A 16387-nucleotide genomic window follows, 5' to 3' on the forward strand; every position below is an offset into this window, starting at 1 on the left:
CCTCTGATTGGCAGCTGTGAGATGTGATGAGATTATGCAGAAAGTCAACAACCAACTATGGAGAATGGGACAAAAGTAACTAGTTTTCCTCCTAGTTAGGTGAATAGAGCAAACAGAAAATAAAACTGGAGTTAAAAGTGAAGGTGAAGACCCCTGATTTATTAAACGTTTTAAAAAAGTGTCTGCTGTGTAATAATCCCACTGTACCTGGAGCCAGGCTGAAGTTGAAGGAGATGTATAAACCAGCATTTTCATCCAGATTATCTGGAACCTTGACAGTGAAATTCACTTGTCCTGCATTGGCCAGTGTTGCTGTGGGACACGTCCTGTTTCCAGCTTCCTGTACTTTCCCATTTCTGCCTCTTTCATCCTGTGTTTCAAGGTATTTGTTGGGAAGTGTGATCTGAATGGCTTGCTCAGGGGTCAGGTCTTGGATTGGTAGGGGACGACCTTGAGGGCTGTTGAGCTCCATGGCGACCAGGGTGGTGGAGATGGGAGGATTGGCCGCATCAAGAAAAGGGTCAGACTCCAGTTTCGCATCCATTCCGAGCAGCACCTGCACCACCTCTGAACTCTGCGTCTTCAGGTGAGCGCTAAGAGAGGCGGGGATTAGAAATGGGCATCTCTTAAACCCTTCAGTTGATGATGAGTGTGACTTCATCAGATTTTCGGTGAACTGGTTTGACTGGTGCAAACAAAGGAGGCCAAAAGGGTCTCCAAAGAAACCAGCTGTTCTGATGTAACCGTTGGAGAATGACAGAGGTTCCTCGTTCAGAACACGAGAATGCATCAGTGCACGCATCAAGGCTCCAGCATGAGTCAACGCTGATGTGACCACTGAAGCTGCCTTCAGAGAGCCTGAGTGGGTTTGATGAGAACTGGAAGCTCTGCTGGACTCGGACACAGCAGCCAGTGTGTTACCTGGAGAGACGGACAACAACTGGGAATTTAGAGAGCCAGCATGGTCTGACTGTCAGTAGCTGGAGAAAGTGGTCAAGCAGCACCTAGAATATCCAGGAGGTTTCTTCCCAGGTCTACAGCTGTCAAACCTACAGGACAGATCTGGTGCTCTACCACTCTAATCATCGTCTCCACTGCTGCCAAAACTGTCTCTTGGCAGCCCTCAGATACCATCTCAGCAGGAACAACCTGGAAATCAGAGAAAAGATATAATTAAAAAAATTAAAAAAATGGTCTTAAATGGCCTCCGAGAAGTTATGGTTCTGGTGAGATGCTCCTTAGGAAGCTGGGACAGGGGTTTAAGCATGCTTTGCTTTCTCACAGTGGACAGTGTAAGTGCTGAGCTGAGCTGCTCAACAGTCTGTAAGGAGGACACCGGAACAGAGGCGAGAGCCCGGGACACGCTTTCCCGGATCTCCCTCCTGGTTCTCAGCTCCTCCGCGGTACCACCAGACTTCATCTGGTGATTAGAAAGACACACTAGGTTAGTGTCACCGGTTCAAATGAGTTCAGATGTGCAATGATTAACGTATGTTACCTGATTGAGCTTGCTGATGAGAGCAATGGAGTATGGGATGATCTCCTGAGGGTTGCCATGTTGGACCAGAGTTACCAGTTCCATCTGACTCTTGTGTCCGAGCCATCCACTGCTAGTCTTGCTACTGGGCAGATCTTCAACCACCAGTGTTCTGAAGAATAAAATGGGATCATAGGAGTTCCAGGATAGTCCTTCTGGTAATTACTCTGGTCTTTATGTAACTTTGATTATTAAATACTTGCATGTGTAGATATTTCAGTGCATTTAAATTATCTTGTTGAGGATGAAGGTTTTCCACCAAGCTAGGTTTATAGATAACTCCAAGCTAGTATTTGTATCTGTTTTGACCAGCCAACCACCACCTTCAGAACTGATGCTAACGTTTAACCACCTTGTTTTAGGACCAGAGTACTGGTGAGTAGAGTTATGGAGACCAAACTCCGAGTTAACATGGACAGAATAATGGTGCTTGCACATTTTGAAGTGGGATGTGCAGAGTGTGCTGCAGACGTCGAGGCCAGACCACAGTAGAAGGGTGCAAAACATTGCAAACACACCCACAGCACTTAATGCTGGTTGCACGGAAACATGGCACACTGCACCCTAAGCCTGGCCCATCACAGCTAAGAGACACCAAGACAGATGAGCCTGCACACAAACGCTCACACCTAGGAGCGACTCATGAATCATCATTCACCCAAGTGTATCATTTAAACTACCTGTTTAGAGCTGTGACCTTTGCCCCCTGATGATCTTCTATCATGATAGTAACAGTGATGATTGTTATGTTTTGTAGCTCTCCAGGACTTCCCAAGGGGACCAAGCAGCCAAATGTTGTGCGAGTACCCCTAGGAGAAAAAAAACGGATAAAAACTCCCATTCCTCCATCACTTTCGACTAAATGTAATGACGATAGAGGACGAGGGCTGTATTCACCTGTAGAGCGTTAACATGGGACACGCAGTGCCGACAGGCCAGCATGGTGCCACTTGGAAGGTGTATATTAACTGAGAGGCCTTGCTTTCATCATCGTGCCAGCCTGACAAATAAATAAAAAAATGCAAACGTTGTTCTCTCTGACCATTTTTGTGTTTTGATTTGGAGTTTTTCACAGCGTGTGTCTTTTACCTGAACAGTTGTAAGTGACCACTGTCTCCAGCAGACGTATGCCTGATTCAGGACTGAGAGCACATACTCCACCTCGAGGTGAACGGCTTGTCTCTATGGTTAAACTTGCACCCCCCCTCCACCTGCTGCCAGACTGGGACACATTCAGGAAAAAGGAATAACTGCGACCAGGGTGCAGGACACCTGAACGCACCACCAGGCTGGGCGAATGTGTTCCTGTAGAGGTTGCGATATCACTGAGGTCAAGGGTCATGCCATTCTGGTCTTCAGCTCTCCATTTGTACTGTGAAGAGGGAGTTCTTCCATGAGATTTAAACACTGAGTGCCTTACTCAGCTTTACTTTCTAAACAACGATGGGTGTGTGCGTAACTTCAGATATTCATGCTAAAGTAATTCAGAAAAACTGGAAAAATTATTTATTGAAGACTAGAAAAGCAAAGATTCTTCATAGTTTCAACAATTTCAGTAGGAATGACCTGTAATTACCAGAGTCTGATGATCACACTGTCCACAAACTCCTTTAAGAACAGCAGGAGTGGTGGGACCAACGTGGTGAACGGAGGAACTGGCAGAACAGGAAACACATGTTACAGTCACAGGAAGCACTGAAGCTTCAGCCACAGTTACCTGCAACAGGTGAGACAGTTTCAAAACACGGTTACACGTGAAGCTAGGCAGATTTGTGTTGGTCATGTGTTCAAAAGCATGTAGCGACTGATCCTACAGTCTGATTGACGGAGGTGGATCTCGTCCCGTTCTTGTGGACCGTGAGGATGAATATGTAGAGGGTTCCTGGGTGCAGCTGAGTGCTGAGTACAGTCATCGTCGTGTCCGTGCTCTCAATGGGCAGCTTTACTGGAGGAGACTCTGTGGAGTTCTAGAATTACAGGTGCTACGTTAGTGAGGTAAGTATTTTTTATTTTATTTATTGATTGTTTCATTTCAGGCATTTAGATTCATGCACGCATGCATTTGCACATTTACAAAAAATTGATTTCTTAATGAACATTTATATAGTTGCCTGAAAGGGAGTGGGAAGAAGAAAACATATTTAATCCCACCCCATTTACTCACACTTTCAATATGCTTCCCTGCTGTTTCTATAAATGAGTGATACTAATAATTCACCTTTTGTCCCCAGTGGATTACACTAACTCACATCGTGTTGCATCTATCACTGGAACAATACATATTTTACAGTGGTGACATGTTACGGTTGCCAGTCTGGACAGGGAAGAGCAGAAGCCAGGATCACCCAGCTCTGGTGAATCAGCCTGACACCGCCCCTCATTCTCCTCTCTCCCGGGCTGCTGAGGAGCACAGCTGAGCTACATGGTTGATTGCCAACACCTGCATAAAAAGGCTGTGCCTTCAGCAGTCTGGGAGGCAGCAGTGCAGGGGTTCTGCTGTCCTCCTGGTTTTTAGATTGGTTTCAACCCCTTTCGTTTAGATTCATGTGGATGAGTTTTAAACTTTGGTTTGGTTTTTAACTCTTAGTAAGAAGCTTTTGGATGATCCAGTGGGATCTTTGTTGCAGTTTGGTTTTAAGGTTAACTTTGTTTGTGGGTATTTTAATGACCTCGGTTTTAAACACCTTCGCTGTGGTAAAGCTTTTTAAAATAAGTTTTTACCACGTGTTTTAGTCAGTATATTGTTTTGGAACTTTTATCAACTTCGGGATTTTAAAACACCTTCTGTTCGGTTAAGCTTTTAACAAAGTTCTAACCAGGTGTTTTTATAGTTGATAATTTGTTGTGATGTTAACCTTTTAGAGAGATCTGTTTGCATGTTTTTAGAACCTTTTTGTTACAATAAAACCCTTTTAATATCCAGTCTTGTTACCCCCATCCTTCACTTTTTGACAACACCTGTCGGGGACGTAACAAGTGGGGGCTCGTCCGGGATTTTTTAACAACAGACCGTGAAGGAATCCAACAATCCCCTGGTGGTGGTATTTTAATGGTGTTTTTGTTTGAAAGGTTTTAAGCAGCAGATGGATTCGTGGATCACTGGCAGGTGCATCTGGAGGCTCCATCCCTGCAGGAGGATCCAGCCAAGCATGAGTAGAGGATTGAAAATGTGGATCCAGAGATGACCCCCACACTTAAAATGATGACAGAGGTCAGCAATTTACATCATAGGTACACTTCAACTGTGAGAGACAGAATGTGAAAAAAAATCCATGAATTCACATGGCGCGCTACCAACACTATCTATAGTGGCGATGGTGTGCTGCTGACCTCTACTCAGGACATTGTGGATCGGTGGGCAGAATACTTCGAAGACCTCCTCAATCCCATCGACACGTCTTCCAGTGAGGAAGCAGAGTCTGGGGACTTTGGGTTGGCCTCTCAAATCTCTGATGCTGAGGTCACTGAGATGGTTAAAAAGCTCATCTGTGGCAAGGCTCCAGGGGTGGATGAGATCCGCCCGGAGTTCCTTAAGGCTCTGGATGTTGTGGGGCTGTGTTGGCTGACGCGGCTCTGCAATATCGTGTGGACATTGGGGGCAGTCCTACTGGACTGGCAGACCGGGTTGGTGGTCTCCTTATTTCAAAAGGGGGACCGCAGGGTGTGTTCCAACTACAGGGGGATCACACTCCTGAGCCTTCCTGGTAAGGACTATTCAGGGGTTCTGGAGAGGAGGGTCCATCGGATTGTTGAACCTCAGATTAAGGAGGAGCACTGTGGTTTTTGTCCTGGCCGTGGAACACTGGACCAGCTCTATTCCCTTAGGGGGATCCTGTAGGGTGCGTGGCAATTTGCCCAACCAGTCTACATATGTTTTGTGGATTTGGAGAAGGCGTTTGACCGCGTCCCTCGGGGGACCCTGTGGGGGGTACTCTGGGAGTATGGGGTACCAGGACCTCTGATACGGGCTGTTAGGTCCCTGTATGACCGGTGTCAGAGCTTGGTCTGCATTACCGGCAGTAAGTCGGGCTTGTTCCCAGTGAGAGTTGGACTCCGCCAAGGCTGCCCTTTGTCACCGATTCTGTTAATAACCTTTATGGACAGGATTTCCAAGCGCAGCCAAGGTGTGGAGGACATCTGTTTTGGTGGCCTGAGGATCAGGTCTCTGCTTTTTGCAGATGATGTGGTCTTGTTGGCTTCATCAGAACGTGATCTTCAGCTTTCGCTGGAGCGGTTCGCAACCGAGTGTGAAGCAGCTGGGATGAGAATCAGCTCCTCTAAATCTGAGACCATAGTCTTGATTCGGAAAAGGGTAGAATGCCTTCTCCGGGTCAGGGATGAGGTCCTACCCCAAGTGGAGGAGTTTAAGTATCTCAGGGTCCTGTTCACGAGTGAGGGAAAACTGGAGCGTGAGATGGATAGACGGATTGGTGCTGCATCTGCAGTGATGCAGGCGTTGTACCGGTCTGTTGTGGTGAAGAGAGAGCTGAGTCAGAAGGCGAAGCTCTCGATTTACCAGTCGATCTATGTTCCTACCCTCATCTATGGTCATGAGCTTTGGGTAGTGACCGAAAGAACGAGATTGCGGATACAAGCGGCCGAAATGAGTTTTCTCCCAAGAGTGGCTGGGCTCTCCCTTAGAGATTGGGTGAGAATCTCGGTCATTCGGGAGGAGCTCGGAGTAGACCCGCTGCTCCTCCACGTCGAGGAGCCAGTTGAGATCATGCCTCCTGGATGCCTCCCTGGTGAGGTTTTCCGGGCACGTCCAACCGGGAGGAGACCTAAAGATAGACCCAGGACACGGTGGATGGACTATGTCTCTCCCCTGGCCAGGAAACGCCTTGGGATTCCCCCGGAGGAGCTGGCCTAAGTGGCTGGGGAGAGGGAAGTCTGGGCCTCTCGCATTAGGCTACTGCTCCCATGACCCGACTCCGGATAAGCGGATGAAAATGGATGGAAGGATGGATATATATATGTATATATATATATATATATATATATATATATATATATATATATATATATATATATATATATATATATTTTTTTTTTTTTTTATATATATATACATATATATATACATATATATACATATATATACATATATATATAACACACACACACACACATGTATGTATATATATATATATATATATATATATATATATATATATATATATATATATATAATATTCTACGAGATCAGAAAAATCTTGATGGGTATGATCTAAAAAGCCAACTTTGTGAATAATCCATACTGCTCATTTCTGTAATATTACTAGTGAACTAGTTGCGTTATAAGTGTTTCCCCACACTTCAACACCGTTTCTGAAGTATGAGAGTACCAGGGTACCGTATAAGGAACGGAGTACATTCCCATCCACGAATGGTTTGGCTTTAAAATTGAAAGGCCTTTGGAGAGTTTTGTTTTATGTGCCTGACATGGGGTTTCCACGACAGTTTATTACCAATTACAATTCCCACAAACGTATTTTCGTTAACAGTTTCAATTTGGATATCCTCAATTTATTTATTTATTTTTAAATCATAGATTTAGTTTTTTTCTATATTTAAGGATAGTTTGTTCATATCCAGTTTAATAACACATACGTCATTGTTTGCAGTATTCACAGGCTCATTGTAATTATCACTTCAGTAGAACATATTTGTATCATTGGCAACGAGAATACATTTTAACACTTTGGATAAATAAAAAATACAATTTCTATACATATTGAAGAATTTTGTTCCAAGCACAGATCCCTGGGGAACACCACAAGCAATTCCAAGTTTTTCAGATGTATGTTTTGGTAAGTGTGACATTCTGCTGCTTTTCACAGAGTAATAAGTCTAAATGACGTTAAAATATTATGAAACATTGATATGTACCTTCATTAAGCAGGTCCAGTGATACTGCAGTGTATCAGTCACTCCAGGTTCCACATCTGGGTCATGAGACCCAGAGCCATCCAGAACCAGGTCCCTGACATAAGGCCAGAGTCTACTGGAGCCTCCCTGGATGACAGCCACTAACTGGGAGTGGACCACAGTTATGTTAGTCTCCTGCTGGACAGCTAGAGGAGTTCCCTTGAATGACACGGTGAGCTGCAGGCAGTATTCTCCAACATGAAGAGAGTGCTTTGGAAGAATGAGAAGAGGCAAGGCAGCATCCTTGTCACTTAGGCAGACTTTGGTCCCATTCGTTAAACATATCCCTCTAAAGATTTCCCACAAGTATGAAGTCTTATAGGCAGAACAGTTCATGGTCACACTTGCTTCAAAGAAATTTAGTCTGGATCTGAAGATGGTAGGTTGATTCTGGACCAGGGAGGCCTGTGGGCTGGAGCAACGAAGCGCCTCCACCTCCACTTCTAGATGTGTTGACACGTGGCTAACACTGTTGAAAACTTTGACTGCAATAGTGTATTTCCCTGTAGAATTATACACATGGCCAACAGCACTCACTGTTGTCATCAGTACTGTGGTTGAATCTCCAAAGTCCCAAAGGTATCTCACACTGCTGCCCTCAATCACTGTTGCAAAAAGACTGACAGCCTGTCCAACAAATATTCTTTCTGAGTGACAGACAAGTTTGACTTTTCTAATGGGCCATTCAGCTCTTACAGTCTCGTGGATCGTTTGGGAGCAGGCTCCATCGCTGGCATGCACAGTAACTGAGAACAAACCACTCTCCAGTGCAGTAAAGTTCACTTCTTGTCCAAAAAGTAACATAGGTTCAGAGTTTTCCAACTGAAACGTCCATGTGTAGTTGATAGGAGAGCCAGTCTGAACTTCAGCCTTGAATCTGGCTCCTTTTTTAGCTTCTAGTGAAATCAAGCAACAGTTTATAAGATGCAAACCTTGGATACTCTCAGTTACCACGATGCTACTGGACAACTCAGCACTACTGACCAGGTTCAGAGCCTTGACTGTAACCAGGTGTCTGCCAGATGAAAGGTTTGATGTTGCAAACTGCTCTCCAAAAATCTCCTGAGTTTGAATCTTGTCTTTGTTTTGGAGAGCTATAAAAAAGCTCACATTACTTCCTTTGGTAACCGTTGGAACAAACACAACTTGTTCATGAGTGCACAAAGAGGTCTTGCTAATGTTCAACAGAAAACCTTTGATTGGTTCCTGAGCGGTGATGCTGTGTGAGGTCATCTGCCAATTTAGGTCATTAGAGACATTCAGAGACACCAGATACATGCCTATATGTACAAGTCTGAATGTAAAAGTTGGATCAGTGGAGGTAAAAATATTTTCTTTGCCACTTTTAACCTTCCAAGTCCAATGGAGGCCACTACCTTCATGAGCAAATCCATGAAAAGAAAGGAAAGTACTAACGTTGACAGAAAAAGGACGCTTCTTTCCATCTATTGTGAAATCAACATTTCGGATCTCCTCCTGGACTGTAAACTGCTTGGTGTGACGACTCTGGCTGAGGACATTCTGAACTGACACTGTAATGAAACTAAGACCCAGATCAGTGAAGGTGTAAAGAAAAAAGGGCTCGTGTGTCAAATGTGAAGACGTGTTGGTGTTTACGTACCACCGGTACTGTAGGTGTGAACCTGTATTCACAAACACAGTCATGTTTACTGCTGTCCCTGTTGCTACGATGCTCGATTGTGTTGCAAGGTGTGCACCAGTTACACGTTCTACTGCCACAAGAGAAACACCAGAGATAACCTGACCCAGGATATTGGAAGCTTTAAGACGGACCAAAATCCTGCCAGGCGTGTCAGCCACTACATGAAACAGCTCTCCATCCTGTTGTTGGATCACACCTCTCTGTGCAACAAGCCAGTGATAAGTGATGTTGGACCCTTTGATCACTGATGCAGTAAATAGAATTTCCTCATGAGTTGGTATATATTTCTTGTCTGTGATACTTTGACATTCAATCTGAAGCCCCTCAATTATTTCATGAACCTCTATTAGAACTGCTTCCTCTCTTTTACTGACCAGGTTTTGAGCTGTAACCCTCACTTCAAACACTCCTGGTTTGGAGGATATAAACTGAAACTGAGGAGTCCGTTCTTCGGTTGGATCACCTTCTACTGTCCAATAGTAGTTAGTGATGCTCCTATCACTGCTTACCGCTGTGATAACAATTTGCTGCCCTACTACAGCGTAAAGCTGATCAGTGTGAAGTGAAAGATCTGAAACTGGGAGTAGAACATTTATGTTAAGGGCTGCAGAGTCACGACTGATGGAGTTAAACGCTGTTGCAGTGACTGTAAATGTACCAGTTGAGTAAAAGACATGGGACATGTTCAGTTTCTTCTCTATAGGGGAACCATCTCCGAAGTCCCAGACCACTGACACGTTGCTGCCAACAACACGGGCAACCCAGAATAAAGTTGACTTATTGACTGCGAGGGCATCACTCTGACTATCATGTGTGATTGTGAGCTCACTGACTGGTTTTTGAGTGGAGATAATAGTTTTAGCCGTTTTGTTGCTGACTTTGTTGCTCACTACTACAAACACCTCTTCATCACCTTCACTGCTGAAGGCGAAACACTTGGAGTTTTCTGTGGTGGAAACCAAACCAGACGAGCTACTAAACCACATAAACTGGTAAACTGTCGTCTGTTCAGGGGAAACCAACGCTCTGAGGCAAACCTGTTCCTGGACTGCCACCACGCCCCGAGAAGTCTGCAGCTCAACATTAGCTATCGGGCTTTCAACGCAAATACTTGAGTTCAATGAAACAGATGCGAAAGAACTAAACACAGTCAGACGAATGGGAAAGATGCCATGGGCTGGGAAAGTGTGCACGACAGTTGGTTTTCCATTCATCACAACTGAAAGTGAATCTTTTCCCAAAGTCCAGTGAAAACTCAGAGAAGAAACGTTTCCATTCACCAGAGCAGTCAGCTGTACATCCTTTCCACTCATGACACAGTCTGTAGGGAGAACTCCACTGACAGTCAGACTGTACACTTCAACAAGGACTGATAGACGAGCTTGGCTGACAGCGTTGGAAGCACTCACACCAACTCTATATTTCCCCGGAAAAGCATAGATATGAGAGATGTAGCCATCTGTAAGATTTTCCAGCACAGACTCATCACCAAAGTCAAACCCCCAAATGGGATCAGAGCCAGTGGCAACTTGAGCCCTGAAGTCCACCGGAGCGCCTGCTTCACTCGGGCTGCTGAATGTGACAGTCAGTCCTGAGACTTTCTCCATAACGATCACCATGAGTGAGGCGGCAAGAGAACTCACACTGTTGCTGGCAAATACGACGACACTGTAAACTCCTGCGGATTCAAAGCTGTGGTTAACCTTCTCATGGAGTCCTTGGATCACTTTGGAAGCATCACCAAAGTCCCAGGTGTAGAGGACAGTGAGGGTTGAGGGTTTGATGGCGGCTTCCAGATAAAGAGTCTCTTTCACCAGAGGAATCTGAGTGGAAGGGAAGATGTGGAGACTGGAGAGCTGAGGGAGAGCGCTGATCCTCATGGATGAGCTGGTGTTCATAAACTGATTAAAAACTTCAACATGAAGTGTATAGTTCCCTAAAGAAAATACAAAAATATGTTTTACTTTGTGGAACGGGATAGAAAATGTCAAAGATGCAATGTGAATAAAACAGCAGCAAAAGTAAGCATGTAAACCTCATGTGGTCAAAAAACAACTATTGAGACATAAAAAAATGCATCAAACTCATTAACTTTATTTTAACAAAGCTAACAGGCCAGTAAGGCCACTGGGGGATCTACAGTGTACAGTGTTCAGTGGTACCCTGGCCTCTGGCTGCCCATATTATGACCATTCTCGTCCGCCATATTGTTTTTAAGTTGCAAACAAAACATCATCTGAAAAATGTGCAAAAGGTAGTTTTAAGGGAAATATTTGATCAACTTGACATAAATAATACATATTTGTATGCCATGATCAAAACTAGACAATTTTATTATTTAGGATATTTCCTGTTTTTACTATCTTGCTGTGTTAGAGTAAATTGCAGGTTAGAGACTCCCATGAACCAATGTTTAGAGAAACATAATAGAAACTTGTTTAAAACATTTGCCAAACCAAGTGACATCAGCTGAGGGAGTCCTGTTAGCTTAATCCAGAGAAAACTATGGATTCTAATGCGGCTCTGACACAGAGGAAACTTTAAATGCTTATAATTCTACTTCTGATCGACCAAAACCACAAAATTATGAGTTTGCTGCTCATCCCCGAGAGCAGAGACAAACCAGAGGGAGAAAACATCGGCCAAAGCAGAGAGATTGTGGAGAGCAGCGGGTGAGTTAACTCGTGTGCTTACATCACAATATTGTATAGATTATTATCGTGTACCAGACAATTTAATTTGTATCGCTTAGGTTAATATAATATTAATACGAATGAGCCTCTGTCAGCGGTCTCATACTCTTTAATATCCGTTCACATAATGTAGTTTAGTGCTTAGAGAGGGAGAGAGACGTCTGTGATCCGGTTCTGGAGCTCATGCAGGCTTCTGGGAGCTGGATCCGACCCAGACACCAGCACGCCTGTCCAGCTGGTATTTTTAAAATACATCCTCTCCTGGTGGTCCAGGCAGCGGTTCTGATCCAGTTCCGACCCAGAAAACAGCTGTCCTGCTGAGCCGTGCATCTCTTCTGGTGGTCGGGTCTGACCTGGTTCTGACGGTGAACTGAGCTCCAGAAATTAACATTTAATTCTTTAAACCCCACCAAAGATCGGAGCCCAGCGCGGAACTCCCTGTCCCAGTGAAGACCAATGTGGGCTACAGAAGTACAGTCTTTTCAGCTGCACAAAATGTCCTCAGGCACGGAGATAGAGGCATTTCTCTTATCTGGAAACCCGGGGACTTGATGTCCAGACAGGCTGGAGTTGATACCGCCTTCACACACTATAGTTTATAAACATGAACACAATCTATAACTAGTAAACACACACACTGACTCGATAACACAACCTCTCTACCCTAAATATAGCCACTCTCCACAATGAGCTGAGGCAGCGCCTAGCTTCTAACTCCCTTTGGTTACGTCAGAGGTTCAGATTTAGAACAAAGGGTTAGGTTAAGTCAACAGAAGCGTGTGGACAAACCAGGGCACAAAATAACTGCCCACGAGCTGAGAAAAGTCAAGCGTGCAGCTGCCAAGATGCCACTTGCCACCAGTTTGGCCATATTTCAGAGCTGCAACATCACTGGAGTGCCCAAAAGCACAAGGTGTGCAATACTCAGAGACATGGCCAAGGTAAGAAAGGCTGAAAGACGACCACCACTGAACAGGACACACAAGCTGAAATGTCAAGACTGGGCCAAGAAATATCTCAAGACTGATTTTTCTAAGGTTTTATGGACTGATGAAATGAGAGTGAGTCTTGATGGGCCAGGTGGATGGGCCCGTGGCTGGATTGGTAAAGGGCAGAGAGCTCCAGTCTGACTCAGACACCAGCAAGGTGGAGGTGGAGTACTGGTTTGGGCTGGTTTCATCAAAGATGAGCTTATGGGGCCTTTTCGGGTTGAGGATGGAGTCGAGCTCAACTCCCAGTCCTACTGCCAGTTCTTCAAGCAGAGGTACAGGTAGAAGTCTGCATCCTTCAAGGAAAACATGATTTTCATGCAGGACAATGCTCCATCACACGCGTCCAAGTACTCCACAGCGTGGCTGGCAAGAAAGGGTATAAAAGAAGAAAAACTAATGACATGGCCTCCTTGTTCACCTGATCTGAACCCCATTGAGAACCTGTGGTCCATCATCAAATGTGAGATTTACAAGGAGGGAAAACAGTACACCTCTCTGAACAGTGTCTGGGAGGCTGTGGTTGCTGCTGCACGCAATGTTGATGGTGAACAGATCAAAACACTGACAGAATCCATGGATGGCAGGCTTTTGAGTGTCCTTGCAAAGAAAGGTGGCTATATTGGTCGCTGATTTGTTTTTGAATGTCAGAAATGTATATTTGGGAATGTGGAGATGTTATATTGGTTTCACTGGTAAAAATAAATAATTGAAATGGGTATATATTTGTTTTTTGTTAAGTTGCCTAATAATTATGCACAGTAATAGTCACCTGTACACACAGATATCCCCCTAAAATAGCTAAAACTAAAAACAAACTAAAAACTACTTCCAAACACATTCAGCTTTGATATTAATGAGTTGTTTGGGTTCATTGAGAACATGGTTGTTGTTCAATAATAAAATTATTCCTCAAAAATACAACTTGCCTAATAATTCTGCACTCCCTGTAGAAAACTCTGCTGTTATGTAGTTTAAAATGACCTAAAACGACAATAAGATTTTCAAATAGTATTTTTGGACAGCATTTTATGAATTAGAAAAAAATATGTAACCTGCAATTTGCTCTTTAAGACCTAATGTGCCCTAATGGCTGCCGGTTGTTTACCAATCGGACCAAACAGATTTTATGATAAATTGAAGAAATATCGAATATTGTCGCAAAAACCATTTTACCCATGTGGACAGTTAACCTCCACGTCTGCTAACTGCTAAACTGGAAGGCTGATGGTGACCAGTGTGTTTGCACCTCCACCATCCTACACTGGTTACACAGCAGCTCTGTGCTAAGCATCCAGATGACTATGATGATACTTTACCTTGTGATCACCAGGTAGATCATGTATGCAGTGAGGACATGTTGGGCTTTACTGGTCTAGCTGTGGATGTTCCTCTCTGATGCGGAGGGATCATTTGCTCTAGTTGTATGCTGGTTAATGACAAGCTACCGCTAACAGCCCTAATCAGATAGGATATTAGTGCAGAGCGGGTCTACGGCAGTGTTTTTACCTTGGAAAGAAAAAGAGTGATTCACTGAGTCCTGAACATACGCCTGCTTCTGTCCCCTCTCCAAAAGGCCGTCCGTGCTCTGGCATGAAGGAGTGTGTGTGTGGACCACAGCCTCACTGCCATCCCCAAAATCCCACCTACATGACACACAGGAATGATTACTGATGGAAGATTTTACATCTTAAGTGGAAAATAGGAACATTGTTCAGCTTTTATTGTGTTTGATTTTCTGCTTTCTGTTGTGTTCAGCACTTGGGTTTCTCTCGTCTGGAGTGACTGAATAGAGTTTTACAAAAAAGATGATGACAAGATGATAAAATCTACCTTTTCCCAAGAGGGATTAGAAAATGTGGAATTTTTCTTACATGATAAATGTGCGAGTGACTCACTTAAAAGCAACAGGAAGGGCGATGTCCACTTTGACCCTGAAGGTGTAGGTGTGTGTAACATTTATAGCCATGACCTCCCTGACAGACAGGAACTGGGGCTCAGTAAGCGGTGTGGTTTCCTCAGCAGTCAAGAGGATCTGAAGGCTCTGTGAGCTCACCGGGTTTGATGCAGTCACCTAGAAAAACAGCTTTAAACCTCAGTTTTCACACATTCAATAAAAAAAAACTCAGCATCTGAACAAATGTGACGCCTAGAAGAGAAACCAGTTTACCTGAAGCTTATACTCAGCAGCTTTCTCAAACGTTACACGGCAGGACTCTCCTTCGTGTGCAAACTCCCCCAGGTTGTCGATCATCCAGGTGAATTTGACTTGAGAACCACTTTCCACTTTGGCTGTAAATGTCTGCAGAGTAAAGCACTTCAAACGTGAACAACATCTAGAATGTCAATCCATAATTAATAAAAAAAGAAAAAGGCAGAACCTGCAGCTGTTGAAGGGCCTCAGTCAAAAAGCAGGATAGAAACAGTTTTTTACTGCTCACGTTAGGATTTTTGTACTTTTAATGTTTACTCTTCAGCAACTGGTGACAAACACAATATGGAGGAGAAATACATCCAAAATGTTTTTGGCATTCACTAAAGGTCATTAAGAAATCGGCATCATCATTAATGCAGCTGTAACCGTTGACGACAGGATGTATTTTCACTTCAGCCATTTCTGTTTCCAGCTCAAGCACTCTGCTGCTAGCCTAGTGAACTAGACCAAATTCTTGCTTTGCAAAGTTTGCAAATAAACAAATAAATACTACATTTATTTAGTCTGGCTTGCCAGGCTACTCTGCTGCTGCAGGTTTCAGAGAACCAAACAGATCTCTGCTGCTGTATAATTAAAGAGTTGTCATTCCAAGAAGAAACACAAACAAGTAGCCTTTCATGCAAAAGCTTAAATTAAGGTAATCACGTGGTGAGAGATGGTGGAGTTGGGCTGATTTCCTAGCCTAGAGAACTAGACAAACGTAAAGCTCTGCAGGTCGGTCTAGTCATGCTCCATTATAGCCTCAGCAGGTCTGCTACTGGAAAGAACATTTTTATGTTGGGAGTAGATGTCCTGGGATAAGTCACCAGAGATGTGACGGTCATTGTAGGGTTGAGTGAGCGCTGGCGCGTTTGGCTGCCGCTGCTCACCGGTAAACTTTGATTTTCTATGCTGGACTGGCACAATCGGATTGTTGACTGGACTGTGGATATCAATATCAATCCTAACCTCCAAGTGTGGTCTTCACTCGTCTGGATTCTATCATTCATCTTCCACCGACCTGCTGCTGGTCTCCTCCAGTACACTGCTGCTGAGCTCCTCAGGAACCACCACCACCCTGGATCTCCACCGGCTTCACTGCACCTTGACCCGGCCATCTCTCGTCTTCTTCGTCGAAGATATGTCCACCGTGGCTCACGCAGAACTTCCACTACCACAACTCCGCTTCAGTCAATTCCTTCTGGTCCACTACTTGCCGTCATCCTCACAGGAATTCATACCGCCGGACAGCTGATCACTCCTCGTTAGCCAGCCTCGCCAGGACAGCTAATGCTCATGGATGTGGCAGCACTACCATCAACTTCGGCCTCCTCAACATCCGCACTCTCAGTGGAAAAGGTCATTTCATTCACGATCTCATCA

General features: G+C 44.4%; 1 protein-coding gene across 2 annotated transcripts in view; it reads right to left on the minus strand.

Moving 5' to 3' along the window:
- The window catches only part of pkd1b (polycystic kidney disease 1b), a 78946-nt gene that overhangs the window by 23613 nt on the left and 38946 nt on the right, over positions 1–16387 (minus strand). For both annotated transcript variants that reach the window (XM_054748990.2, XM_054748988.2), the window contains exons 8-20: positions 14981–15112; positions 14709–14884; positions 14320–14456; positions 7427–11064; positions 3352–3504; positions 3114–3254; positions 2627–2909; positions 2435–2537; positions 2218–2346; positions 1499–1649; positions 1283–1420; positions 1005–1149; positions 208–921 (exon numbers count right to left, since the gene is read on the minus strand). In XM_054748990.2, the coding sequence (XP_054604965.2) occupies positions 208–921; positions 1005–1149; positions 1283–1420; positions 1499–1649; positions 2218–2346; positions 2435–2537; positions 2627–2909; positions 3114–3254; positions 3352–3504; positions 7427–11064; positions 14320–14456; positions 14709–14884; positions 14981–15112 (6040 nt within the window). The remainder of the gene's footprint in view (positions 1–207; positions 922–1004; positions 1150–1282; positions 1421–1498; positions 1650–2217; positions 2347–2434; positions 2538–2626; positions 2910–3113; positions 3255–3351; positions 3505–7426; positions 11065–14319; positions 14457–14708; positions 14885–14980; positions 15113–16387) is intronic.

Source organism: Nothobranchius furzeri, chromosome 16 (genome assembly GCF_043380555.1).
Source record: "Nothobranchius furzeri strain GRZ-AD chromosome 16, NfurGRZ-RIMD1, whole genome shotgun sequence".
Classification (NCBI taxonomy): domain Eukaryota; kingdom Metazoa; phylum Chordata; class Actinopteri; order Cyprinodontiformes; family Nothobranchiidae; genus Nothobranchius; species Nothobranchius furzeri.